This window comes from Peromyscus californicus, unplaced genomic scaffold (genome assembly GCF_007827085.1).
Source record: "Peromyscus californicus insignis strain IS unplaced genomic scaffold, ASM782708v3 Scaffold_3__1_contigs__length_106647218, whole genome shotgun sequence".
Lineage (NCBI taxonomy): Eukaryota > Metazoa > Chordata > Mammalia > Rodentia > Cricetidae > Peromyscus > Peromyscus californicus.
The window spans coordinates 24,788,035-24,814,965 of NW_026294551.1; the positions used below are offsets into that span (position 1 = coordinate 24,788,035).

The following is a 26,931-nucleotide window of genomic DNA, read 5'->3' on the forward strand; positions in this document are numbered from 1 at the left end:
CTTTAATCCCAGCACTCGGGAGGCAGAGCCAGGCGGATCTCTGTGAGTTCGAGGCCAGCCTGGGCTACCAAGTGAGTTCCAGGAAAGGCGCAAAGCTACACAGAGAAACCTTGTCTCGAAAAACCAAAAAAAAAAAAAAAAAAAAAAAAAAAAAAAAAAAAACTCTTCTAGTTGTTTGCTAATAGTTTGTTAGTTGTTAAGAGATTCTTTCTAGATATCTGTTAAAGTTTACAAAATAGTTCTATAGCGTTTCCTTTTGAATATGTGTGTAAAAAGTGTAAAGGTTGAATGTAAGTTCATACTAAAATTGTTTTTATTACTCCATCGATACTGTCTAGTCCGCACAAATTAGATACTATTAATTTTTTTTTTTTTTTTTTTTTTTTTGGTTTTTCGAGACAGGGTTTCTCTGTGTAGCTTTGCGCCTTTCCTGGAACTCGCTTTGGAGACCAGGCTGGCCTCGAACTCACAGAGATCCGCCTGGCTCTGCCTCCCGAGTGCTGGGATTAAAGGCGTGTGCCACCACCGCCCGGCGATACTATTAATTTTTAAAGGATAAACCAAATCAATCACATCAGAAGCATCTTGAAGTTTTTATTACTCTTTTACCTTCAGATATATTTGAATACTTTTATGATCTCAGTGGCCCCTGGAAAACTTAAGTGAAGATGTCATAATTAGGGGAGTTTTTCTGTCTGCTTGGTAGAACTTTCCACTCCTTCTATTTCTGTTTAGAAAGGGGTAGGCTTCCCATAAAGGGACAAGTCTTCCACAATCCAGTTAGTTTGTAAAAGTGTCTTTATAATTAGCATGAGTTTTGTTTACTTAAGTGGATACTTTGAAATGATTTGAAATGACTGTTTTCTCCTGGGAATCAAAATCGTCTCTTGAAAGTTTTGTTGAAAAACTGTTAGAAGAGAGTTTTGATCCAGGAAAAGGGCTTGGTGCAGCTGAGACTGCTGTAATCACTTTAGACCTGTTCCAAAGAGGATATTCCATGTTTATTATCCTCTACTCCTTTACTGGGAGGTGTGGCAGCTGTGGAGATCACTGTGGATGTTTGCAAGCTCAGTAGGGGCCTGGGCCAGAGCTGAGTTAAACTCAGTACCTCCTCCTGCCAGAGGCTGATGGTCAAAGACTGGGAACTTTCTTCTTGATAGCTTCCAACCTAAGTCAGAGTATGCTTGATGGAAAGTGTATCTCTGTGCTTGATGGAAAGTCTATCTCTGTGCTTGATGGAAAGTCTATCTCTGTGCTTGATGGAAAGTGTATCTCTGTGCTTGATGGAAAGTGTATCTCTGTGCTTGATGGAAAGTGTATCTCTGTGCTTGATGGAAAGTGTATCTCCATGACTGGTAAGGAAGATCAGTCAAGGAGGACACCTAAGACAGGCACAGTCTATCTGAGGGCCCTGGGGGGCCTTTTTTATATCAAGAAGGGGGAGTTGTGGAGGCCCACAAAGGCTCACATCCTAGTGAGATCTGAGCTTGCTATACCCAGCAGGGCTGCATTAGAGGATTGCTTGACCACATGTGTGGTTACCAGGTGTTTGGAAGGGTCTGCACTTGGCTGAGCTGGGGAGGGTCTTTGCTCCACCCCTTGGCATTTCTGCACCTTTTTTTCTCTTTTTTTTGGTTTTTCAAGATAGAGTTTCTCTGTGTAGCTTTGGAGCATATCCTGGAACTCACTCTGTAGCCCAGGTTGGCCTGAACTCACAGAGATCCACCTGCCTCTGCCTTCTGAGTGCTGGGATTAAAGGCGTGCGCCGCTGCTGCTGCTGCTGCCGCCGCCGCCGCCGCCGCCGCCGCCGCCGCCGCCGCCGCCGCCGCCGCCGCCGCCGCCGCCGCCGCCGCCGCCGCCGCCGCCGCCGCCGCCGCCGCCGCCGCCGCCGCCGCCGCCGCCACCACCCTGGACATTTCTATAAATAGCCCTTTAGAAGAGACAGAAGGGGCTGGTGGATATTGATCCAGGCCCTCCCAAGCTATCCTGTGTTTATATCTGTCTCTCTCCCCTCTATCCTTCTGTCTAAACATTTCTCACTTCTCCCTCCTCAAGAGTACCGTGGAGAAAAAGTGGGAGCAGGTCTCCCACAGGCATGCACTACCACTGCCCAGTGACCATGCAGGCTTTATAAGAGGGAAAAGCCCAGTGTGGTGGCCTATACTGGTAATTCCAGCACTTAGGAGGCTAAGATATAAGGTCAGAGTTCGAGGTCTGCCTGAGCTGCATAGAGAGACCCTGTCTCTCTTTCCATGCACACTTATTAGTATATATGCATGTGTGTGCACATGTGCATGTGTCAGTATGTTTTTACATGTGTGTGCAAACACTTGTTTAAATGTGTGAGCCTGTGCATCTGCATGCACAGGCTTACACTTATGTATTTGGTTATGTATCTGTGTGCATTTATCTGTACATGTGGGCATCTATGAACATGTGTCTTTGTGTGCATAAACTTGTATAATGTGCACTAGTGTGTGTGTATACACATTCTTGTGCACACCTATGCATGAATATGTATGTATGTGGTGTGTGTTCAACTCTGTGTACCTGTGTGTACACCTGTGCCTTTTGTGCATGTGGATGTATACATGTATGCATGTATATGTGTTATCATTCATGTGCACATGTGTGTAGTGGGTCTTTCTTTGAACCACCAGCTCCTGAATAATGACATGGGGACTTTCTATTAATTATGAAAGCTTGGCCTTAGCTTGGGCTTGTTCCCAACTAGCTTTTAAAACTTAAGTTAGCCTGCTTTTATTAACCTGTGTTCTGCCACGTGGCTCGTTACCTCTCCTCAGTATTGTACATCTGACTTTCTCCATGTCTTGCTGGTGAATCTCCTGCCTCAGATTCTTTCCCAGAGTTCCTATCTCCCCCTGGAAATCCCACCTATCCTCTCCTGTCTAGCTATTGGCCATTCAGCTCTTTATTAAACCAATCAGAAGGTGCCTTAGACAGGTGTGGTAAGACAGAGACATATCTTCACAGTGTACAAAAAGATTATCCCGCCGGGCGGTGGTGGCGCACGCCTTTAATCCCAGCACTCGGGAGGCAGAGCCAGGCGGATCTCCGTGAGTTCGAGGCCAGCCTGGGCTACCAAGTGAGTTCCAGGAAAGGCGCAAAGCTACACAGAGAAACCTTGTCTCGAAAAACCAAAAAAAAAAAAAAAAAAAAAAAAAAAAAAAAAAAAAAAAAGATTATCCCAACACAAGTGTTTTTATATGTGCCCACACACCTGTGTATGTTCATGAATTGAATGTGTGAACATTTGCATGTGTAAGTATGTGTACATGTGTCTTCGTGCATGTGTTTGTTTCCATACAGGTACATGTATGTCTGTGCCTATATGTGCATGCACACATGTGCTGTGTGTATGTGCATTGTGACTTGGAGTGTGGGTGCATGTGAAGCACATGTACATGTTCCCTTTGTGTCTATGTTCTGGTGGCCTGCATTGCTTCAGGATCTGCCAGCAAGAAAGCCATCATCAGGTGCTGCCCCTCCAAGCTGGAGCAGACCCTGAGCTACACTTACCCAGCCTGTCCTGTTATTAGCAACTAGACAGGACAGGACAGACTTACAGGTGACAGATCCTTAAATGCAAACTGCCCTTGAATTTGAACAGATGCAATCTTTGTCATCTCAGAGATGTCGATAAGCCCATGCACCTCCCTCAAATGCTGCAGCTGGGAGTTGGGCTGTCACCTGGCTCCTTAGCTGACCAGCGCCAGCAGGGCCTTTCGACTGTGCCATGGGTTGTTACATGATGCACAGGACTCAGAGCAAGGACCAGCCAGACACGTTCCAAGAATCCACTCTCTACAGGAGGAAACAAGAGACGTGTTGGCTTCTGTTTGTCAGAGAGTCGCAGCTTCTCTCCCAGGTTTAGGGACGCTCTTACCTTGTGAGTCCCAGGAAGCAGGCTGACTAAACCGATGCGTCCCTCAGCCACAGTGCCATCTTCAGCCTGGGTGCTCAGGTTCCCGGGAGGGGGTGGGGCTCAAGTCCCTAAGACCCCTGTTTTCTCCTGCTGTCGCGCTTGGTAACGCCATCTGTGTTCAGAACCAATGACAGAAGCTGTAAGACAGACGGCGCTTATGCAGGCCTTGAACTGTGTCCCGTGTCTGGACTCTGCTCAGTAAGCCCTGCTCTGGGACAGAGCTCTGGAGGGGAGTGCAGACCCTGCCCTCGGGGAACTTGTGTCTTATGGGTATAAAAGTCAGGTAAGGGGGGCTGGAGAGCTGGCTCAGCGGTTAAGAGCACCAGCTGCTCTTCTGGAGGACCCAGGTTCAACTCTCAGCACCCACATGACAGCTTCCAATAGTCTGTAATTCTAGTTGCCGGAGATCTGATATCCTTTTCTGGCCTCTTCAGGCACCAGGCACACACATGGTACACAGACATACATTGCAGACAAAACACATACATGCAGGTAAAACACTCACACATATGAAGTAAGTAAATCTTAATGAAAGAAAACTTGAAGAAGCCAGGTAAGATAGCTCTGAGGGAGAGACTCAGGGTGTGGAATGGCTTCTTAGGGAGTGACCCCTCACTGAGGCGTCAAGTACTCTGCCCTCACCCCAGACAGGGTCTCATGTAGCCCACACTAGCCTCGACCTCACTTGTAGTTGATGATTACCTTAGTTCTGGGATTCCAGGCATGTGTAACAGGCCTGGGTGAGGAGCCATCTTTTGAAAGGATCATGGGAAAAAATTTTTAAGGACGGGAGTCACCAAGGCCCCAAGGCAGACTTGATGACTTCCAGAACAGAGAGAAACCCAACAGATGGGAACCCAGGAAACAGGGAGAGAAAGGAAGGTACAGGGATGGGGGAGGGGAGGGGCTCAGACCACCACCATCTGTAAGGGTTTGTTTAGGTGACAGGCATCAGAGACTTAAGGGACATCCTTCCAACAAGACATCAAAGATCTGGGCCCCGTCCAGCTCTGTTCTTCTCCATCCTTATGATGTGGTGCTTGCCTTAAGTTTACAATGTGGTTGCTGGAGATCCAGCCATCATGGCTGCACGTCCGATAGGACAAGGAAAAGGGAAAAACTAACGGGGACAAGCTATTGGATTCCTTTCAGAAGACTCCATCAGAACCTCAACCGCCAGGTGTTGGTTTTCTGTTTTGTTGGTGGAGGTGGGATGTGTTACTTCCTGCAATGTTCCCTTAGGAGAGAGGAGTTGGGAGTGGATGTTGGCTGGGCAGATTCTGCCCCACAGGGCCTTGTGCACTGTGGTAAGAGGCCTGACATTCATTCTCTTTAGCTGGACGCCATGGTGTCCTAAGCAGGGGGTGACAGGGAGAGTGGTAAACAGCTCCAGGTTGTCCCCACTGAGCCCGAGCGGCACTCAGCTGTGGGCACCTGAATTCATTTTCGGCCACAAGAAAGTATTATTCCATTTCTCCTCCCTCATGCCTAGAGACTGAAGCCACTTTCCCTCTGGAGGCCCTGGGAAGGGCCTGTTCTTGAAGCTTCTTAGCTCCTGGTGACTCCCGGCAGTCACTCATGCAGGAGTGACAGCCCAAAGCTGGCCTTTATTAAACTGTTTTGTTTGAGACGGGAATATAGAGCAACCAGCTGTAGACTTGCAATAGCAGGTGGTCCCAGCAGAACTTCCCATGTTCCTTTACTTCTCTCTCCAAGCCCACCCCAACCCTAAGTCTCCAAAAATGTGTTCAGAGAGTGTCACTCATCAGAATCATAGTCTGCTGGTGTGTAGGCATGCAGTGATCAGGGCCCCAGCTCCCTGCTCCTACTGGGCTCAGGCCAAGGGCTGGCTGGGCAGTTGGCAGCTCGACAGGAAGAACATGGTTTGCTCTGCTGTCGGCAGCCTGATTAACGATCCGTGATGCCCAGGACATCACTGTGCCCGAGGCAGCCTCCAGAGCCTCTGACCTTCCTGCTGCTGCCACTAGCCTTCTGTGAGGTGCTCTTGGGCCAGCTCCAGGAAGTGCTGAGACACAGTCCTGCTTGCTGGCTTTCCCATTCTTTCTGCCAGCCCCTTCCCTGCCCTGCTATAAGCCCTGGCCCCAGATGCTCCTCCGAGGGAGGCTGTGGAATGAACCCAGCCGGCTGTGGCATCCCCATCAGCCATACAGGGAGATGCAAAATTATCCCGTGAGGGACTCCTCGCTTCTCTCATCCTTCTCTCCATCTGGTGACGCAATCAGAGTGCAGCTGCCTGCTCTCTACTCTGTTCATGCCCACGACTGAGTGTTCCTGTGCCTGTGTCCTGTCTCCTCCAACAGACCAGAAACCGCCTTCTCCCTTAGTCATCTAAGACCTAGTTGTTGTAGATGTTTTTCTCTTTTTTCTTAGGGCAGGTCAGCAATTCTGCATCCCCTGTGGTCTCAGCACGCTCCTTTTAGACAAAGGCTTTATCTGTGGTTTTCTCCATCCTGTCTCCAATGTTGAACTTGGCCTTTGTCATCTGAAACATCCAGGGTTACAGGATAAGCCTCTGGCTTGTCTGGGCAGGACAGAGCTGAGCCCAAATGGAGCTCCTGTGGATTTGGCTAGGGCCAAACCTGTGAGGAATGGTGCAGGACCGTGCTCTCCAGGGTTGTTCCGGAAGCTCCCAGGCTGAAAGCAGTGGGTCCAGTGCTCTGGGCCAGGAGGATCTGGGGGAAGTCTGGGTAGGGAGGGGCGGAGAGTGGTGCCCAGCTTACCTGGCTCATCACACCTCCCATGGGCTCTCTCTCTGTCCCCACAGGAAGACAACCACAACTACTATGTGTCCCGTGTCTATGGTCCTGGTGAGCGTCGCAGCCAGGATCTGTGGGTGGACATAGCCGTAGCCAACCGGAGCCACGTGAAGGTCCACAGGATCCTCTCAAGCTCTCACCGGCAGGCTTCGGTGAGTGCCTAGGCCTAGCAGGACAGCCTGGGCTGGGAGGCTGGGGGCTAGGCCAGCATTGACTGCCTGGATGTGGACATGGTTATGGCCTGAGGTTTGTGATCTGGGGTAGGTACGGTCAGAGAATGCTCAGTGCGCGTACTCTGCTGTAGTCCTAAGGGGCCTACCCTGGATATGCTTATGCCCATGTTGTTCAGACAAATCTGGAGCAGGGAGGGTGACCAGTATTTGGCTGGCAGCTCTACCCATGGGGACTCTCTCCTGTCCCTGCAGAGAGTGGTCTTGTCCTTTGATTTCCCTTTCTACGGGCATCCTCTGCGGCAGATCACCATAGCAACTGGAGGTAAGGAAAAAGCCAGTGAGGTTGAGGGGAGGGCGCTTGGAGGTCTCAGCCTGACTCAGGGAGGCTCTTGAGGGACTCACTGGAGACAGGAGGATAGGTGGGCTGAGGAGGCAGTCAGGGAATATCTTGAATGTCCCACTCAAATCCGGTGACTGGTGTGTGGTGTGTGTGTGTGCTTGCCTGCGTGCGTGCGTGCGTGCGTGCGTGTGTGTGTGCGTGCATGCGCACGCATCCATCCCGCTGGACCAACACAGTCAGTCTGCATAGCTCTGGGATCTCCACTTCTGAGTCTGAGCCTGAGGAAGCAAGGACCAGGGCCCTGTGGATACGAGGAGTCTCTTTGATTCCTGTTACTTTCATTCTATTTCCTATTTTCCCTGAAACTGGGGAAGATGGGACTCACTTCCTCTTCCTTCCCCTACCCAGAGACAAGGGACAAGCATTCTCTAGTCTGGGCCATTTTTCTATCTCACCAAGTCCAGAGCCCGCCGGGTGGGGAGGGGATAAGACCACAAGGCTCACGTCTAGCCCCTGCCTGTGGGAGTGGGCAGCCCTGGAGGCAGCCCCTTGAGTCATATCTAGTAATGCATCCAAACCTCTCTCCCACAGGCTTTATCTTCATGGGCGACGTGCTCCACCGGATGCTCACAGCTACTCAGTATGTGGCGCCCCTGATGGCCAACTTCAACCCTGGCTACTCTGACAACTCCACAGTTGCTTACTTTGACAATGGTGAGGTCCGATCTCAGAGGATAGTTCACCTTGCACTGGGGGGTCCCGGCCTAACCCCTTCCTGGGCCCACAGTCACACAGGCAGACAACCACCTTTCCATCCCACCCCAGGCTGTTTTCTCACTGTAAGAAGGGGACCGTTGAGCCAGATGAAGAGACGAAAGCTTTCTCGGGAACCTCCACTACTTCTCACTCTCGTCAGCCCCACCCCCCCAGGAGACAGACATTTCCATTTTCCATTTTGTCTCCAGGGGTCAGGATAGGCAAGGAAGAAGGGGTACGCACACAGTAGGAGATGAGCAACTGGGGCAGGAACAGGATCTTCGGGGGCCTCTGTAGCTCGGAAACCAGACTAGTGGTGTGGGTTGTCCCGTTCCTGCTTCTCAAACTCACAAATGGCCCCTTGTCTCTGACTACCACGTCTGCTGGGTCCCCCTGCACTGACTCCCTGTTCAGCCAGGTCTCTGTTCTCCTCAGGGACAGTCTTTGTGGTTCAGTGGGACCATGTTTACCTCCAAGGCCGAGAGGACAGGGGCAGCTTCACATTCCAGGCAGCCCTTCATCAAGATGGCCGCATTGTCTTCGGCTACAAAGAGGTGAGCACGCTCTAGAGCCTCCCATTTATCCAGCAAATCTTTATGGATAATCTGCAGTGTGCTGGGCACTGGACTCGGTGCCAAGACAGCTCTGGGCTTATCTGTGGACTTGGTGCTTATGCAGATTGAGAGAGATGGTTACAAAGACCAATATGGAAGTGCCAGTCAGATTATAGTGCCCCTGCATAAAGGCTTCCGGTGCTAAAAGCCTGCTGTGGGGATCTTCACGTTGTCAGAGGCCAGGGGAAGCTTCCCTGAGGAAAAGGGTTGAAAATTGCAGGATGAACAGGAGTGAAGGAAGGAAAGAAAAGAATGAAGCACCGTCTTACTTAGGGTTTCTATCACTGTGAAAAGACACCATGACCATGGCGACTCTTCTAAAGGAAAACATTTCATTGTGGTGGCTCAATTACAGTTCAGAGGTTTAGTCCGTTATCGTCATGGTGGGAACCAAGGCAGCATGCAGGCAGACATGGTGCTGGAGAAGGAGCTGAGAGTTCTACATCTTGACTCACAGGCAACAGGAAGTGGTCTGTCTCACTGGGCGTGACTTGAGCATATATGAGACCTCAAAGCCCGCCTCCACAATGACACACTTCCTGCAACAAGGCCACACCTCCTAACAGTGCCATTCCCTTTGGGGGTCATTTTCTTTCCAACCACACAACCACGTGGAGGAGAGAATGGCATGCCGAGGTCTGTGGCAGGACAGAGCATGGTTTATACAAAGCACTAGATGAAGGTGGCTTTTCTGGAGTGGAGAGTGGGGGGACAGGATGGCACACGGAACAACCAGATGCACCTTTGGAAAAGGCTACTGTGGCTCCTGAGCGGAGGACAGATTGTTGAAGATTTAAGGGAATGCTGGGAGATGGTCTAGGGACGTGATACAGCTTGGAGAAGGGAGATGAGAGAACCAGACAGATATAGGAGCCACTGGGTTAACTCACAGTATTTGGAGATGGCTGAGAAGAGGGAAAGTAGAGAGAAGAGAAAGGGAGAGGCCGAGGGCGACTTCCGGCCTGGGTGGAGCCAGAGGGTCCATGGAGGACTAAGTGCAGGAGTCCTAGGACTTGACTCCAGGGGTTCGAGTCCTCAAGTGCTGAGCAGACAGCTGGCTGTGGAGCTTTGAGTGGGGACTTTGTGGCTGCAGAGGGTTCCGGGTGGATGGCCGGTGCCTCTTCTTCCCATTGCAGATCCCTATGGCTGTCCTGGAAATCAGCTCTGCCCAGCACCCTGTCAAGGCAGGCCTGTCAGATGCCTTCATGATTCTCAATTCATCCCCAGAGGTGCCAGGTGAGTCCCCACACAGTTACCTCTGTGTTAGCGACTTTTCCCTTTCCTATGACAAAATACCCAGCTGATAAGTAAAATATCCCCCGGTAGTGCAACAAGTCAGATCAGGCCAAATTAATAAGTCCAGGTTTAATCTGAGCAAAGCATTCCTGGGTGGTCCCAGGGGAAGAGGAGAACCCACCCAGCAGGTCTATAGGCCAGGTCTTAAATACCCTGTAGCCGTGATCTCATCTCAGGGGGAGGAGCCGCCGCTTGGCAGGCTTTCTCAGGGGCAGGGTCTGGAGAGAGAGAGATGGGGCTGAGATGGGGCTTCCACCTAAACACCAATGAAGACAATTTAAGGAATTTGGGGTTGTTCTGGCGCACATACACTCCATGTGGTGAGGAAGGTGAGGAATCTGAGTGTAGTCAGGAAGCAGAGAGAGGTGAATGCTGGTGTTCAGTCTTGGTCCCTGAAAAGTTTTTGCACCCAGACAGGCCTCTCCACCGACACAACAATCCAAATCAGACCAAATTAGAAAAAGCCCCGGTTTAATGGATAAAGTGCTCCTAGGTGATTATCCTTCCTTCCAGAGAAGAGACAGGGATGAGAGACCCAAAAACCACCTGTCTGTTTTCTGGAGGGCAGTTTAAATACCCTGTGGGAGTGGTCTTGAGCGTCTCTGGGGGAGGAGCCATGTTTGGCGGGACTTTCTGAGGGACAGGGTCTGGGCAGAGAGGTGGGACTTCCACCAGCACAGTCCCTCGTCCATGGATAACACCACCGTATGCCAGGCCCTTCCTCAGCTGACCCTCGCTGGAAAAGCCCTTTGGAGATGTCTCTCCTGGGGGATCCAAAATCTAATGAATTTGATGATGGAGACTAACCACCAAACCCTCAGCATCCATGGACTCTTTAGAGTTCCTGTGTCCATGGTTGTTCACAAGCACTCACTTCCACCAAGCCCCTGTCCCTTTGTCATGTTATAATAGGATCTTCTGTTTTTCATGGAGGACTGTCTCCAGTCTTTTTGTTTGTTTGTTTTTTTCCAGACAGGGTTTCTCTGTGTAGCTTTGCGCCTTTCCTGGAACTCGCTTGGTAGTCCAGGCTGGCCTCGAACTCACAGAGATCCGCCTGGCTCTGCCTCCCGAGTGCTGGGATTAAAGGCGTGCGCCACCACTGCCCGGCTGTCTCCAGTCTTTGCTGAATGTGTAGGGAGCTATTTTTGAACTTCCTAAAGCTGAAGTGTGTGGCTCCCCACATTGTGTGACTCTGTGCAGGTCCCACTGTCATTTAATTCCCAGTTCAAATCGTAAATACTAGACTCGGAGCTGGTCGCCAATGAGTGCAGCTCACTGGGGTGTGTCTGTTAGAACAGCTGGAGGGGGACTGGGAGTGTGGCTCAGTGGTAGAGCAAGTGCAAGGCCCCAGGCTCCATCTACTGTCAATAGTGAGAGACTCATTGGTGCATTTTTCTGAGGCAGTATCCTGGCCTGCACTGAGGTTTTGTTTTGGTTTTTCGAGACAGGGTTTCTCTTTGTGACAGCCCTGGCTGTCCTGGAACTTGCTTTGTAGACCAGGCTGGGCTTGAACTCACAGAGATCCACCTGCCTCTGCCACCCGAGGGCTGGGATTAAAGGAATGTGCCACCACTGCCCAGGTCTTCACTAAGCTTTAAAGTGGGCCACGTAACATGTGCAAGGCCTTGGGCTCACTCTCTTGTATCACAAAAAATAGTAAGTCACAGCCCCTGCTTTCCGAAGTGATGGCTCTTCAAAGGCTGAGAAGTCAGAATCCTTTAAGTCTGTTCCGCTTAGTAAGCAGGGAATTACTTGGATTACTTTGAGTAGCAGTGAACCGCTTCAGGGAGAGCACTGTGGTCTGCAGAGTATTGTTTCCATGGATATCCCACTGTCCGAGCCCAGAATGGGAGACCTCTTCTGTCCTGTGCCCATGTTCAGCTCTTTCCTGTCTGGGATGATACAGAGTGGAATTCAGTTTTCCTTGTATTGAAGATTCTCCAGCCTTCTGGGTATAGCGACACATGTCTGTCTGCAATGTCAGCACTCTGGCAGTGGAGGCAGGAGGATTAAGGAGTTCAAAGCCAGGCTGGATTACAAGAGATGCTGTCTCAAAACAAACAAACAAACAAAAACAAAAAACAAACAAACAACAAAAAACCAAGTAGTCTAGGCAATGACTCAATTGGTAAATGCTTACCTACGAGCTAGTGTAAGAACCTGAGTTCAGATGCCCAGCATCCACGTAAGCTCCTCCCCCCACCATGGTGGCACATGCCTGTAGTTGTAGCACTGAGGAGGCAGACACTTTTGAACTTGATGGCAGCTAGTCTTGCCTACCTAATCATTGAGCTCCAGGTTCAGCAAGAAACTAAGTCTCAAAAACTGAGGTAGAGAGCAATGGAGGAAGATGCTGGCATCGACCTCTGGCCTACTCATTCACACAAACGCATGCACCTCCCCGCACCCCCACCCCCCCAAAATGGAATATAATAAAGCAAAACAAACAGCAACAGCAAAAAATGTGCCAGCCACTGAGTCCTTCTGTCTGCCGAGTAAGATGGCAGAGGTCTTAGGGCGGGACCAGGGGAGATTGCTGGACACAGCCAGGCTTCTTACCATCACTCCCTTACCCAAACGATTGTTCACACCGTGATCAGAGTCTGCAGAGCGTTGTGATGCAGAGAAAAGCTGTGGGTGTCAGCAGCATCTGCTGGCAGAGGTGCTCAGATCCTCCATGCTGGCCGCAGTGCTCTTCATTTGGCTGGAGGTAGTGCCAAATGTGATTCCCTTCACTTGTCTTTTGTTGGTGGTGGTTTTTGTTTGGTTTTGTTTTTGGAGTCAGGGTTTCTCTGTGTAACAGCCCTGGCTGTCCTGGAACTCTCTCTGTAGACCAGGCTGGCCTTGAACTCAAAGATTCACATGCCTCTGCCTCTGTACTGCTGGGATCAAAGGCGTGTTCCACACACCCTGCCCTTTCACTTGTCTTAAGAAACTTTATTTTGCTGTACCTTGGTGGCACAGGCCTTTAATCCCAGCCACTCGGGAGGCAGAGCAGGCAGATCTTTGAGTTCGAGGCCAGCCTGGTATACAGAGAGAGTTTCAGGACAGCCAGGGGTGTTACACAGAGAAACTCTGTCTTGAAAAAAAATTTTTTTTTCATGTAATTGTCAAAACTGACATATTGTGAATTAGTGGAATCAATTACTGAAGTCCAGATTATCCAGGGCTCCAGATTGTAATGTGAACTCTGGATGGCACCTGACTGGCCTCAGATGGCCCTAGAACGCTGGTCCTCCTTTCCCAGAATTTCCTTTCCAAAGCTGCCTTGAGGCCAGATGTGTGTCAGAAGCATGTGCCATATCTCTGCGCCAGGCGGCCATGAAGGAGGTGGAGGCCTCAGAGCTGGCTGTAGAAGGGAGAGGGACCAGCCAAAGAGGATGTGGGAGGAGGATTAGCCACCAAATCTGGCCCATTTTGACTTCTTACTCCCCTGATAAAGGATCCTTCATAGAGAGAGCCTCATGTGATGCTGTGCTCCTGTAGTCCAAGAGGATGATTAGTTCAGGGTCATCCTCAGCTGCATTGTGAGTCGTCCCAGGCCTTTCTGGAGTACATGAGCCCCTGTTTCAGAAAGAACAGGGAGGAAGACAGAGAAAAATATTCTTTTTTGTTGTTGTTGTTTTGTTTTGTTTTTCAAGACGGTTTCTCTGTGTAGCCTAAGCTGTCCTGAAACTCACTCTGTAGACCAGTCTGGCCTCAAACTTGCAGAGATCCACCTGCGTCTGTCTCCCAAGTGCTGGGATCAAAGGTGTGCGCCACCACTGACTGACTATTTAAAGTGGTTTTTTGTTGTTGTTGTTGTTGTTGTTGTTGTTGTTGTTGTTGTTTTGTCCGGAGCTGAGGACCGAACCCAGGCCCTTACGCTTGCTAGACAAGCACTCTACCACTGAGCTAAATCCCCAACCCCTTAAAGTATTTTTAAAGTGCTCTTCCTTGGCCAGTTTTCCCCCGAGGGCCCTTCATCCACTCTTCCACTTTCATCCTGTGTTCCCCGCACTTGGCCCCTGGAGTCTTGTGTTTTCATTTTCTGCCCTTTCTTTGCAATGATGAAGACCTGCTCTGCTTCCTGCCCTGAGCTGAAAGTTCCTCAGGGTTTTCTGCCAGGGTTCTAATCCTGATTATTGACTAAATAACCAAGTGAGTAAAGGAACAGGTAGATGGATAGATGGATGGATGGATGGATGGATGGATGGATGGATGGATGATGGACAGGTGAGTGAGTGGGTGAATGGATGGATGGACAGGTGAGTGAGTGGATGAATGGATGGATGGATAGATGATGGATGATGGATGGATGAATGGATGGATGGATAGATGATGGATGGATGAGTGGATGGATGGATGATGGATGGATGGATAGGTGAGTGGGTGGATGGATGGATGGATGGATGAGTGGGTGGATGGATGATGAATGGATAGGTGAGTGGGTGGGTGAATGGATGATGGATGGATGGATGATAGATGGATGGATGGATAGATGATGGATAGATGGATGGGTGGATGATGGAGGATGGATGGATGGATGGAGGATGATGGATGGATGGATGATGGATAGATGAGTGGGTGGATAGATGGATGGACAGGTAAGTGGGTGGATAGATGGATGGATGATGGATGGATGGATGGATAATGGATGGATGGATGGATGGATGATGGATGGGTGGATGGATATCTGGAGACCTACCATTGCACATTTCTAAATACTGGTTACAACATTTTGGGGTGACTTTTGTGACTGGACCTTTCAGTATCTACTAGTAGTGATCCTTCTCCTCTTCCTTCTCCCTCTTCCCTTTTCTCTCTCCCTCTCTTCTCTCCTCCCTGCTCCTCTTCCTTTTTCTCCTTCTGAGACAGAATCGAATGTAGCCCAGGCTCCCCTTGAATTTTACATAGTGGAAGGCACCCCGGAGCTCTTGACCCTCCCGCCTCCACCTCCCCAGTCCTAGAATTACAGGTGTACACTACCACTCCTGACTCTAGCAGGAGCCATGCTGGCCTGCTGGTGGCAGGGGTGAGAACAAAACGGGACATGTGACCCTCTCCTCTGAGCCAGTATCAGATCTGGATGGGGCAGCAGGCTTTCTGTGGACCTCAGTGTTTCTGGATCTTGGAAAGTTGAATCAGACCAAACAGAACATCTCAAACTGCCGGAAGTGTGGCTTGGAGACTGTCCCCATCCTGGTTCCAGAAAGCTGGCCATGCAGATGGATGTCATTGTCCCTGGGTGAGCCCCACATGTTGGTGTAATAATCCAAAGACAAATGACTCCAGTATGGATTCTGTTTATAAAAATAAAAGTGCAGGGGTTGGGGATTAAGCTCAGTGGTAGAGCACTTGTCTAGCAAGCACAAGGAAGGCCCTGGGTTTGGTCCTTAGCTCCGGGAAAACAAACAAACAAACAAATGAAAAATAAAAATATAGCCGGGTGGTGGTGGCACATGCCTTTAATCCCAGCACTCGGGAGGCAGAAGCCGGCGGATCTCTGTGAGTTCGAGGCCAGCCTGGGCTACCAAGTGAGTTCCAGGAAAGGCGCAAAGCTACACAGAGAAACCCTGTCTCGAAAAACCAAAAAATAAAAATAAAAATAAAAATAAAATAAAATAAAAATATACCAAAGTCATACACGCAAACAGGTACAAGGTGACACTTGAAGTGGCCAGTCTTTTCCATTCAAGACAGATTTCTGAGCATCACCTCACACACTCCTCCACACTACCATTCATCTGCCCTGCCCCACTGGCACTGGCTATGCTTGTTCCCCAAGGACATCTCACATCCCCTGGGTGCATCAGAGCCCAGGGCTCAGCCCTACCTTTGCCCCGCCCTCTAGTGGGAGCCTTGCAGCATTCTGCCTTCCCTGGCTGTGGATTGTATGTCCTTGGTCTTGGCTTCCTTGTCAAGCGCCTGTCTCCATCTGTGCCCAGGTCCCATGTCACCCTCCTTCTGACCGTGTCTGAGCGCTGGCCTACATCTTCGTAGGTAAGGAATTCCTCACATTCAGCTCTGTGCCTTCTTTGGGCTCCAGCCTGGGTCTGTCTGACTTTCTGTGGCCATCTGAAGACTTCCCTTCTGAGGCTTTCCACCCTGATCTGTGGTGAAGGGGCTTTCTATGGGTTGTGGCTGACATTCTAATAGGCAGATGAGGTTTTCAGGGCCATCTTTAATCTGTTCATGTATTCACAGCCATTTCCTAAGCCCTGTTAGGTAGAAGGCCTTTGACAGGGAACTGGCAAAGACAAATGCCGGGTTAATGCTGTCCTGGGGATCTTGAAGTCTAGGAGCAGGAGCGGGTGAGACAGGAATCTAGATATTGACTGAACAATGTGGCAAGTGAGATAGCACCAGTGATTCGGCCTGAGGGAGGGAAACAATCAGCTGAGCCCTGAGGGTGGAGCCAGGAGGAAAGGAAGGTTGGCATTAGATTTGAGGCCTCATGGTACAAAGGGGTGGCTTTAGGAGAGATGGCTCCTGGGAAGAGTGGACAGGGCCCGAGCTGTCAAAAGCCCAACTAGAATTTTCCATCCTCTACTTAAATGTTCCCAGGCTCTTAAGCCACCTTCTGGGCCTCTGTGTCCCTCCAGACACATAAATGACAGGAAATTGTCCTTTACCCTGCTGCTCATAACATCTCATTTTCCTGTGGCTAGGGGTCTTCTTGCAAAAGACGTGTGTATGGGGAAAGTTGAGCATGATGACCTAGGCCTGTAATCTTACCACTCAGGATCCTGAGTTCAAGGGCGGCCTGGTACAATGTGAGACTCTGGCCCAAACAACCATTAGTCTGTGTGGGTTTGGGGATGTAGCCCAGTGGTAGAGTTCTTGCCTAGTATGAATGGATCCTAGGTTCAGCCCCCTGCACTAAAAAAAAAATTATATCTGTGTGCATGTATTTATGTGCATACATATTTGTCTATGAAGGTGACTATTTGTACTTCCTGTGTATGTGTGTGCATAAGTGGATATATTGTGGGTTGGTAGGAGTGAGAGATTCATTCCCACGTACAAGACCTCATTCCTATAGTTTGGTTTTGTTGTTGTTGTTGTTTTTTTTTTTTTTGCTTGTTTGTTTTTTTGAGAGACGAGGTCTCTCTACATAGCCCTGGCTGTCCTGGAACTCACTCTGTAGACCAGGCTGGCCTCAGACTCACAGAGATTCACCTGCCTTTGCTCCTCAAGTGCTGGGAGTAAAGATATGCACCATTATACCTGGCTCACTCCCATAGTTCTTTTAAAAAAATTGGATTTTTTAATTTTATGTGTTTGAGTGTTTTGTGTGCATGTGTGTATACACATCACATGAACGCCTGGCGTCCTCAAAGGCCAGAAGAGAGCACTAGATTTCCTGGGACTGGAGTTCTAGGTGGTTGCTAGCCATCATGTGAGTGCTGGGAATCAAACTCAGGTCCTTTGTGAGAGCAAGTCCCCTTAACTGCTGGGCTAACTCTCCAGCCCACTTCCAGTTCCTGATGGGACACATCCTCTTAGGACCATGGTACCCCTGTAGACACCTGGACGTTACTAAGTGACTTTTTCTTCATTTGAAACAGGGTCCTTTTTGTAGTCCAGTCTAGCCTCAAACTCAGTATCCCCCTGCTTCAGCCTCGGGACTGCTGATATTGCAGTCACATGTCACCACACCTCGCTCTCCCGCCTGTCATTTCTGAACCTCCATGGCCTCTTCTCTCCCAGACTGAAGGCCGTTTAATAGGTGTGCTGGTTAGCTTTTGTCAGCTGGACCCAAACCTAGACATATCTGGGAAGAGGGACTCTTAACTAAGAAAGTGCATCCATAAAATTGGCCTGTAGGCAACTCCAGTTCGCTTGCTTGCTTGCTTGCTTTTCTTTCTCTCTTCCTTCCTTTCTTCTTTCCTTCTTCACTCCCTTCCTCCCTCCTCTCTCCCTTCCTTCCTTTCCTCCCTCCCTCCTCTCTTCCTTCCTTCTTTTTCTTTTTCCTGAGACAGTGTCTCACTATGTAGCCCTGGCTGGCCTCGAACTTACAGAGATCCGCCTGCCTCTGCCTCCCAAGTGCTGGGATTAAAGGCGTGCGCCACTATGCCTGGCTGCATTTTCTTGATTAGCGATTGATGTGGTTGGGGCCACCCCTGGGCAGGTGGTGCTGGGTTCTGTAAGAAAACAGGTCGAGTAAGCCATGGGGAGCAGGCCAGTAAGCCGCTCTCCTCCATGGCCTCCTGCCTCCAGGTCTTGCTTTTAGTTCCTACCCTGACTTCTCTCAGTGATGGGAATGTGACCCGAAAGGTGTAAGATGAAATAAACCCTTTCCTCCTCATGTTGCTTTTGGTCATTGTGTTTTATCACAGCAGGTGGAAACTCTCAGACAGCAGGAAAACAAACACACAATCATCCAAGGTTTTGGATGCTGGTATAACTGTTTACTTTCAAAGACAGTTCTGCAAATGTTCCTTTCTGCCTCTTCTAGAAACACCAATAAGGATGCTGAAATCGGGTGGTAGAGCATTTACACCACAGGAACCAGCCAGGGCTCACGCACCCTCCCCAATGGCTGCTGAACACACACCACACACACCTCTGGGGACGGTCTGGAGCTTTCCTAGCCCTGGGACCTGAGGCGGTTTGTGTGTTTCTTGAGACAAGGCCTTGCTATGTAGCCCTTGCTGGTCTAGTACTCATTATGTAGTCTAGGCTCCCTCCCACTCATAGCAATCCTCCTGGGGTAGCTCCCGGAGTGCTGGGATATGCCAGGATACCTAGGTGAAACCTGAGTTTTAGGTTTGGCCATTGGATTTAAAAAAAAAAAAAAAAGCCACATGGCTTTGAGCAAATGATACGTGGAGATAATACACTCAGTTCTCACTTCTTCCTCTAAAATGCAGTGAGCAGTGACATCAGCCCACGAACTCCAGAAAGATGCCAGGGCAAATGAGATGGTCCAGATCTGGGAGCTCTGTCTGACATGAGCTGGATAGAGCCGGCTCCAGGGTGGCCAGCAAGTTGCTGGGTGCTCAGGACTTAGCAGGTGCCCACACCTACATACCGGATGAGTTAACCGAAGACGTTCACGGTGGTGCTGGGCCCTTGTGTGATTTTCCTCTTCAACCGCAGAAGGTGTTTTCTATCTAAGGCGGTGGCTAGGCTTGGTTGGTAATGTGTTATAAAAATTTATTTGTCTATGGATTAACCTGTCTGCACCTCAGTTTCCCCACTTGTGATATGAATGGCGGGACAGTATGTCTTGGCTCCCTTGCAGCTCAGCCCGAGGCATCTGAGTGTCACTTCTGACAGCCTAGGCAGTAATCCCTGGGAGGTCTGGACCCTTCCTTCCACCCAGTGTTTGTCTGAGGAGCCGTCTGGGATGGAGGGAAGGGAAGAAGCAGGAGCCTGGGTCTCGTTAGAAACCATCTGCTTCCAAAGCAGAAGTTCCCCAAGGAAGGAAGGCGCCTCAGGCCTGGGTTGGTCATCTTCCCTGGCAGGAAAGGAAGGTCAAGGTCCTCCAACAGCCCCAGAGGACCCGTAGGATGTGTGAGCTTGGGGCAAGTGTGGTGGGGAGGGAGAGCTGCTGAGACCAGTGCTCGCTGAACTGTCCTTAGGGACCCGTTTGCCTCCTGAGCGCAGACAGCCCCGTGTTTCCTGTTGCTCTGCTTTCCGGTGAGGGTCCCCAGGGGGCCAGGCAGTGGTGGGGATGGCAGAGGCTAGGAGGGCAAAGCAGAAAGGATGTTCAGGTTGCTAGCCAATGGTCAGGGCCTCTGTGTGTGGGGGGACTCTTTTGTTACAGCAACTTCCAAGGTGGGAGGGGACTGCCAAAGCTGGTAGAGGTTCTTTGATATGAAATATGCTGGCGTGTGTGTGTGTGTGTGTGTGTGTGTGTGTGTGTGTGTGTGTGTGTGTGTGTAGCAGACTGGAGGGAAGGGAGAAGGGAAGAAGTGGAGCATCCTTCCTCTCCATGTTTATAAACATTGGTTAGAGTGGAGTTTGAGAGGTCTGGAGAGGCTGAAAGTGCCTCAGAATCTCAGCTGGACTCAGAGGAAAGAGAAGCACACAAGCGGTGGTGCACACCTTTAGACCCAGCACTCTGGATGCAGAGGCAGGTGGATCTCTGTGAGTTCAAGGTCAGTGTGGTCTACAGATTGAGTTTCAGACCACCAGTCAAGGCTACCTAGTGAAACCCTGTCTCAAGAAAAACCACAAAACAACCAAAACAAAAAACCCAGTGCCTCAAAAAAAAAAAAAAAAAATCAATAGAATTATTTAACTAGTCCCATTTCTCAGTGTGGCTTCCTGAGCCCAAGTCCCTCAAACAAGGTCACCTGGGCACAGTGGCAGCAATCTTTTCCTCTTCTTGTGTGGCCCACCTCCTGGCAAAGGTTTCTCTTTCCCCATGGTCTCAGTCAGTCTCCCCAGCTTCATTCCAGGGCAGTGGCAGACCCTGGCAGACCCTGGGTGACTGCCGGCCCCTCCCGGTGACCTGGGAGTGGGCATGCTGGCATCTCGAGTGCGGCCCCGGGCTGCAGCTCTGCCATCACTTCTGCTTGCGCAGGTCTGCCCGGGATGCTGCCGACACCAGAGCAGCTCCGCCTACTTCTGTGATTTCCAATGTTTGGGGGCTGCAGGGGCTTCTGTGACCCCGAAGCAAAGTGCTGAGATTGGGCGAGCATACCAGCTGGGATTTAGTCATAGGCTAAGTAAGTGGGGACAGTTTGGAGGTTTAGGACAAGCCATGACGAAGCACGCCTGAAACACAGGCGCCTCCTCACCCTCCCGGCATGCAGGCTCGCTTCCTCCTGAGGCTCTCTTCCCTACTGCGCTCTTCTGCCATCTTGGGAAGTTTTCCTCAAACCACCTTGAGCCGAGTGGAAAAACTTGTATTTCGGCCTGCTCTGGGTTCCTAGCTGAAGCAGAAAGGGGGTGTACTGGGGAAATACTAAAGCGAATCTGCAGGAAGAATTGAGGGTGGCAAAGATGAGGGCCAGGGCAGGTTGGTGACCACCACCAGTAGTACTTCCTGTTTCTCTCCACAAAACGGCTTCCTTCTCTGGTTCTCCCCCTGGGACTGAAACTTTCAGACATTAACAGCCAAGCTTGCATCAGAGAGCAAAATGGTTCCAGGTCACAGGTGGAAAGGCTTGAAGAAGGTCTCATATCGGTCCAGCCCTGAGCCAATTACTGCAAGGCAGGACCCTGGGAGGGCAGACTCCCTCCAGGGCCATGTATAAGTAGATGTGAGTTGGGCACAGTTGCCCCAAAGGGAATGCTGTTTCCATGGGGAGGAAAGGGAGTTGAGCGAACCAGCATGCACCTTGGCTCTGTCACTGTGTGGACAAAGTCATTTGGTGGGAAGGAAACCATCCTTGATCATAATTCTTAGCTGAGCCTGGTAACAGTCGGGATACCAGAACTTTTGAGACAGCAAGGTTAGGCTCAGCTTTCAGCTAAAATTCTAGTTGTCCCTCTTAAAAGCATTGGGACAGGTGTTTCTCTTTCCACTTCATTAGCAAAACACCAAGGATCAAGTGACTTAGCCAAGGTCACCCAGTAAGTCCGGAGCATCCTGCCTGTGAGGGCCTGGGGGAAGTGTCTACAGACAGGTGTGGGATTTAGACTTGGTTCTGGACTCTGAACCTTGCCTAAGCCTCTGTCTGTCAGGAGGGGAGAGCTGGGGCATGTGTAGTCAGCCAGGGTAGCCTATCTGTCTGTGAACATTTGCGAAGCAGTCACTGTGGTCAAGTTCACAGCCAGGTACTCGTCACTCATCCAATTAGAAGTTAGTAAGGCAGTGTGGGGAAGGCACTCGGCCTGAGTGGAACAGAGCAGGAAGCAGCCTCAGAGCGCTGCTCAGAGGAAGCAGCCCTTCAGGGGGGTCTACATGAGTGAGCTGGACACAGAGAGAGAGTGGACAAGTGCTGTGAGTTTATAAGCAGCAGTTGTGAAGTTACCCAAGCATGAGGAGGATGCCCTAGGTCCTGACTCCAGGAGCAGCTGGGCCCCCAAGTTCAGCCTGCTTTTCACATAGGCTCTCCTCCCAAGGCCAGCCCCTCACATGTAGTCTCCCTGTAGCTTCAGCCTCGTTATCCCAGGCCGCCAGGTTCACTTTCTCCTTCACTGGCTGCATGCTAACATCTGCTGGGGTCCTGGGCACAGGCCTGGGAGCCCTCTGACTATGACATGCTCCTGATGTGACAAACTACTTCTGCTTCAGAGTCTCGGAGACGGACCATTTTCGAATACCATCGTGTGGAACTGGACTCCGGCAAGATCACCAACACATCGGCTGTGGAGTTCACCCCATTGCCAAGTGAGTAGGGGCAGTGTGCTGCTCTGGAGCATGCTTTAGACTGAAAAATACTGGGTTCTGATCTCAGGCCCAACTTCTGATCCCTGTCACCTAACTTCTCTGGGCCTAATGTCCCCATCCTGCCAAGCTGGGGTCAGGGCTGGAGCCGCACAGGCCAAGTTGAGTACAAAAATGGCAGCCTAGACATGGAGCAGCTCACCCCAGGCCTGGGGCGTGGTTTGTGTCTAACAAATGGTATCTATTGCTAGGGATACATATCTGAACCCCACAGAGCTGAGCCTGGAGACTGCTTGGACAGGGATCCAGAAATAGATCTCTTAGTCTTTGATCATCTTTCCCCTAGAGGAGGTGTCCCTGGAGGCTGCCTCATGGGTGGCCTCGGTTGAGATGGAATTTGCTATGGAGCCAAGGCTGGCTTCTCCTTTGTGGTGATCCTCCTGCCTCTGTCCCCCAAGAGCCAGGACTACGGGCGTGTGCTACTGCGCCAGGTTGGGACTCATATTTTTCCAGAGGGTTTTGTTCCTTCTCTTGTCTCCCGAGTCTCCCTGCTGCCAACTGAAGCTGTAACCATTTGCTGGCCTTCGGTGACATTTCTTGTGACCTGTACAACCCCACCACCCACGCCCCAGCCCCCGCCGCCACTTTTCTCTTCCCTGGAAGTTCTAGGAATAGATAACAGAGAAAGAAAAAGAAAATTTTGTCATGAGTCCTGGCTGTCATCTCAGCCTGGTTCAGGCAAGTGTCTTCTCCCAGAACAAGGAACGGCCCCAGATCCCAGGGCCATTAGAAGATGAGGACACAGCCCAGGTCACAGTCAGCCACCAACCCAGTCATCCTGCACTCACGCAGGAAGCCCAAAGGCCTGGAAAGTAGGGGTTTCCCAAAGACCACCATCAGAGTAGATCTCGGGCTCACGGTGATGCAGGCCTGTAATTCCCTCTGAGACGTTAAGGCAGGAGGACATTGAGTTCAAGGCGAGCTTGGGCTGTATAGGGAGACTGTCTTTGGGGGAAATCAAACCTTAAGTCCTAGAAATCAGGAGCAAGAATATCCAAGGCCAGGCTCAACTGGCCCAGTAGTACTGGGTCATCCTGGGAGTGCATCTCTAAGACTCGCAGGAGGCTGGGAGCAGGGCAGGGACATCTGCAGTGGGACCTCAGGACTGAACAATCTGACTGCCGGCTCAGACGGGCCCTGATTCAAACCCAGACCTGCCATTCTTAGCTTCAAGACCCACCAAGCCTCAGTCTCCCCAGTGAAACGGGGTAAGGAAAGCTCCTGCTATGGTTTCCATATACTCCAGACTCCCAGGACATATGAACGGCCTGTATTGGTTTTTTGTTTGTATATTTTTGGTTTTTTGCTGATGTAACAAAATACTTGACAAAAGCAAACTTAAGAAAGGAAGGGAAGGGGCTGGAGAGATGGCTCAGTGGTTAATAGTACTGGCTGCTCTTCCAGAGGACCCGGGTTCAATTCCCAGCACCCAGAACTCACAATTGTGGCAGCTCACAACCCCCGTTACAGGGAACCCAGCACCCTCACCCAGACACACGTGCAGGCAAAACTCCAGTGCACATAAAATAAAACAAATACATTAGTTTTTAAAAGTGGGGGCTGGAGAGACGGCTCAGCAGTTAAGAGCACGGGCTGCCCTCCCAGAGGACCCGGGATTGTAGTGGCGTTTGCTCCACCCATGACTGAATGGCAGCCTGAAGGAATTCCAGCCCCCACGTGGCAGCTTACAGCTGTCTGTAACTCCAGTTCCAGGGGCCGATACCCATGGCAAAACACCAATGCACATACACATTTTTTTTTTAATTAAAAGAAAGGAAGGGAGCCGGGCAGTGGTGGCGCACGCCTTTAATCCCAGCACTTGGGAGGCAGAGGCAGGCAGATCTCTGTGAGTTCAAGGCCAGCCTGGTCTCCAGAGCAAGATCCAGGACAGGCGCAAAGCTACACAGAGAAACCCTGTCTCGGGGGAGGAGGGGGGGAGAAAAGAAAGGAAGGGTGTACTTTGGCTCACAGTTTGAGGACACAGTCCATCGTGGTGGCAAATGGGTGTGGTGAGAGCAACTCACATGGGGTGGGCAGTCAGGATGTTTCAACTCACCAGCTGTGCTACCCTACCACATTCAGGGTGGGTCTTCTGTTCTGGGTTATACCTCTCTGGGGAGGGTCCTCACAGATGCCCCCAGAGGTGTTTCTTCTAGGTGATTCAAAATCCAGTCAAGTAGGTAGTGAAGATCAACCATCCCAGGGACCAATGACCAGGAAGGCCGGAGAGAAGAAAGCAAGGGAAAAAGGAACTCCTCCAGTAATCTCAGCACACTCAGGAGGCAGAAGCAGGAGGATTTCCGGGAGTTTGAGGGCAGACTGGTCTGCATAGCAAGCTCCTGGACAGCCAGGACTACAGAGAGAGACATTGTCTCAAAACACAACAACATAAGTGAGAGACACAATAATGACCATAAATGGTCCCCAAAGTCAGAGACGCTGCAGTTCAGGAGGGACCCGGAACTCAGGAGCTCTGCCCTGAGAGGCAGTGACAAGATGCTGACAGCTTCAGCCTCCTCTCTTGCAGCCTGCCTCCAGCATCGGAGCTGCGACACCTGCATGTCCTCGAACCTGACCTTCAACTGCAGCTGGTGCCATGTCCTGCAGAGGTTTGTGTCCAGGTTACCCATGGACTTCTGAGAATGGAGGTGAGGGTGGGGTTGGGCAGTGGGTAGCCAGGGCCCGCTGACAGCCTCAGGCCTCACTGCCCACTGTCTGCCAGCATTAGGGCCTCTCTGCCCAGTGCCACTCTGACTCCTAGGACAAGAATGCCACAAGTAAGTGTCTCTCAAGGCTTGTACCTGATCAAGGTGGGTGTGTGGGTGTAAGGCCTGGGGTAGCCAGGCTCCAGGAAGACTGTCTGAAGACTCCAGAGGCTGTAGATCTCCCAGGAAGGCTGGCTCATTCTGGGTTAGGGCTTCTCAAAGAATAGGCCATAACTGGTCACTCGAAAATCACTGGTCCCTTCTGTCATGATTTCCAGGGAGACCCCAGGTCTGTATCTTGTTTGTTTGTTTGTTGTTTTTGTTTTTTTGAGACAGTGTTTCTCTGTGTAGCCCTGGCTATCTTCGAACTCCCTTTATAGACTAGACTGGCCTTGAACTCACAGAGATCCACCTGTCTCCACCTCCCGAGTGCTGAGATTAAAGGTGCCTGCATCTTAACATGGCACCTCATTTATAAGCAAGTGACAGGCCGTGACCCAAAGACTTATCACTGCCTGGTGAGCTCCATGGCCCCCCAAAACTGCCCCAATGTCTTGGGGGTGCAACAGGTTTCATGAAAACCAGGAGCATGGACGCTGCAGGTATTGGAAGTTCAGGACATTCTGGATGAGATTCAGTTTTAGGGATAAAGTTCTTAAACCCAATGCATCTTCCAGTCCTAGTTCTGGAATCATCTCCTCGCAGATTAGACTTGTAATTCAACCTTGGTTCTTCTAGCCAAGATAAATACATGTCAGGAGAAGGGAATTCCTTTGGGGACGCTGACTCTCCTGAGAGCGGGAAGCTCTACGAATTCCAAGAGCCTTTAAAGCCATCTTGAAAATTGCGAAATTACAGTCTCCAAGTCTCCATGCAGCTGCTGCAGCGGTCAGCATTTCCTTTACTCCCCTCCAACATCCCAGAGCAGAAACAGAAGCTCTTCATCCTACAGCCTGCCAGCCTGGCACACAGGATGCCAAGCCACCCACCAGAGAGCGGCAGGGACGGGATGCCATCCCATCCCTCCAAGGTGTTCTTCCCTCCGGGTGTGTCCCCCTTCCCTTTTTGGGGACCTCAATTCCTTTACCCTACGAAATGGCGTAGAGCACATGACTCTAGGAGGCATGGGTGGGGCGCACACTGTTACGGCAGCTCCTGCAACCCCAGTAGCATTTTACCAAATGCATCCAGGGCCCTTAGCAGGAGAGGCACAGAGCCCCAGGGGAAGTGGGTGGCTAGACCCCTAACTATCTTCCGGGAGGGAGGCTTTACTCTCTGTGGACTATGAGGACCACCTGGAAGGCTTGGTAAAAAGGGCAGCTGGGCTGAATGGGGTGATGTAGGCTTTTAATCTCAGCATTTAGAGGGCAGAGGCAGGCGGATATCTATGATATTTAAAGCCATCCTGATCTACTTAGTGAGTTCTAGGACAGGCAAGGCTACATATTAAGACCCTGTCTCAAAAATCAAACTAAAAAAAAAAAAAAAAAAAGCCAGCCCAAGGCTGGAGAGATGACTCAGCTGTTAAGAACACTGGCTGCTCTGTCAGAGGGATCCATCGTTCAAATCTCAGCAGTCAGTAGTTTAAAACTGTCTGCAATTCCAATTCCAGGAATCTGAGGCCCTCTTCTGACCTCTTGCAGGCACTACACACATGTGCTACACAGACATACATGCAGGCCAAACACCCATATACATAAAGTAAAAATAAAATACACCTTTAAAAAAAATCCATCTGGGCATGGTGGCACTTGAGAGGATGAGGCAGGAACATCAGGATTTCAAGGTCATCTTCAGTTGTGTAGTGAGTGTGAGACCTGCACAAAATGTGATTTCCCAGGGACCAAGATCCCAGGAGCCCGATTTTTGGAGTGCTTCTTCTCATGCATTTTCAAAGCCGAGCAGCATTTTCTGAGCCTTGGGGTGATACTTCAGATGACCTCACATGATCCCTGGGATCTGGGGGCTGCTGCCAGGCATGACTCAGTATCCGACC

The 26,931-nt window shown here is 50.6% G+C and overlaps 1 protein-coding gene across 3 annotated transcripts in view; it reads left to right on the forward strand.

Moving 5' to 3' along the window:
* Plxdc1 (plexin domain containing 1) overlaps positions 1-26,931 on the forward strand; it is a 75,314-nt gene that overhangs the window by 26,386 nt on the left and 21,997 nt on the right. For all 3 annotated transcript variants that reach the window (XM_052757494.1, XM_052757495.1, XM_052757496.1), the window contains 7 exons: positions 6,732-6,875; positions 7,149-7,218; positions 7,828-7,950; positions 8,428-8,546; positions 9,743-9,842; positions 22,078-22,173; positions 24,758-24,839. In XM_052757494.1, coding sequence (XP_052613454.1) covers positions 6,732-6,875; positions 7,149-7,218; positions 7,828-7,950; positions 8,428-8,546; positions 9,743-9,842; positions 22,078-22,173; positions 24,758-24,839 — 734 coding nt within the window. The remainder of the gene's footprint in view (positions 1-6,731; positions 6,876-7,148; positions 7,219-7,827; positions 7,951-8,427; positions 8,547-9,742; positions 9,843-22,077; positions 22,174-24,757; positions 24,840-26,931) is intronic.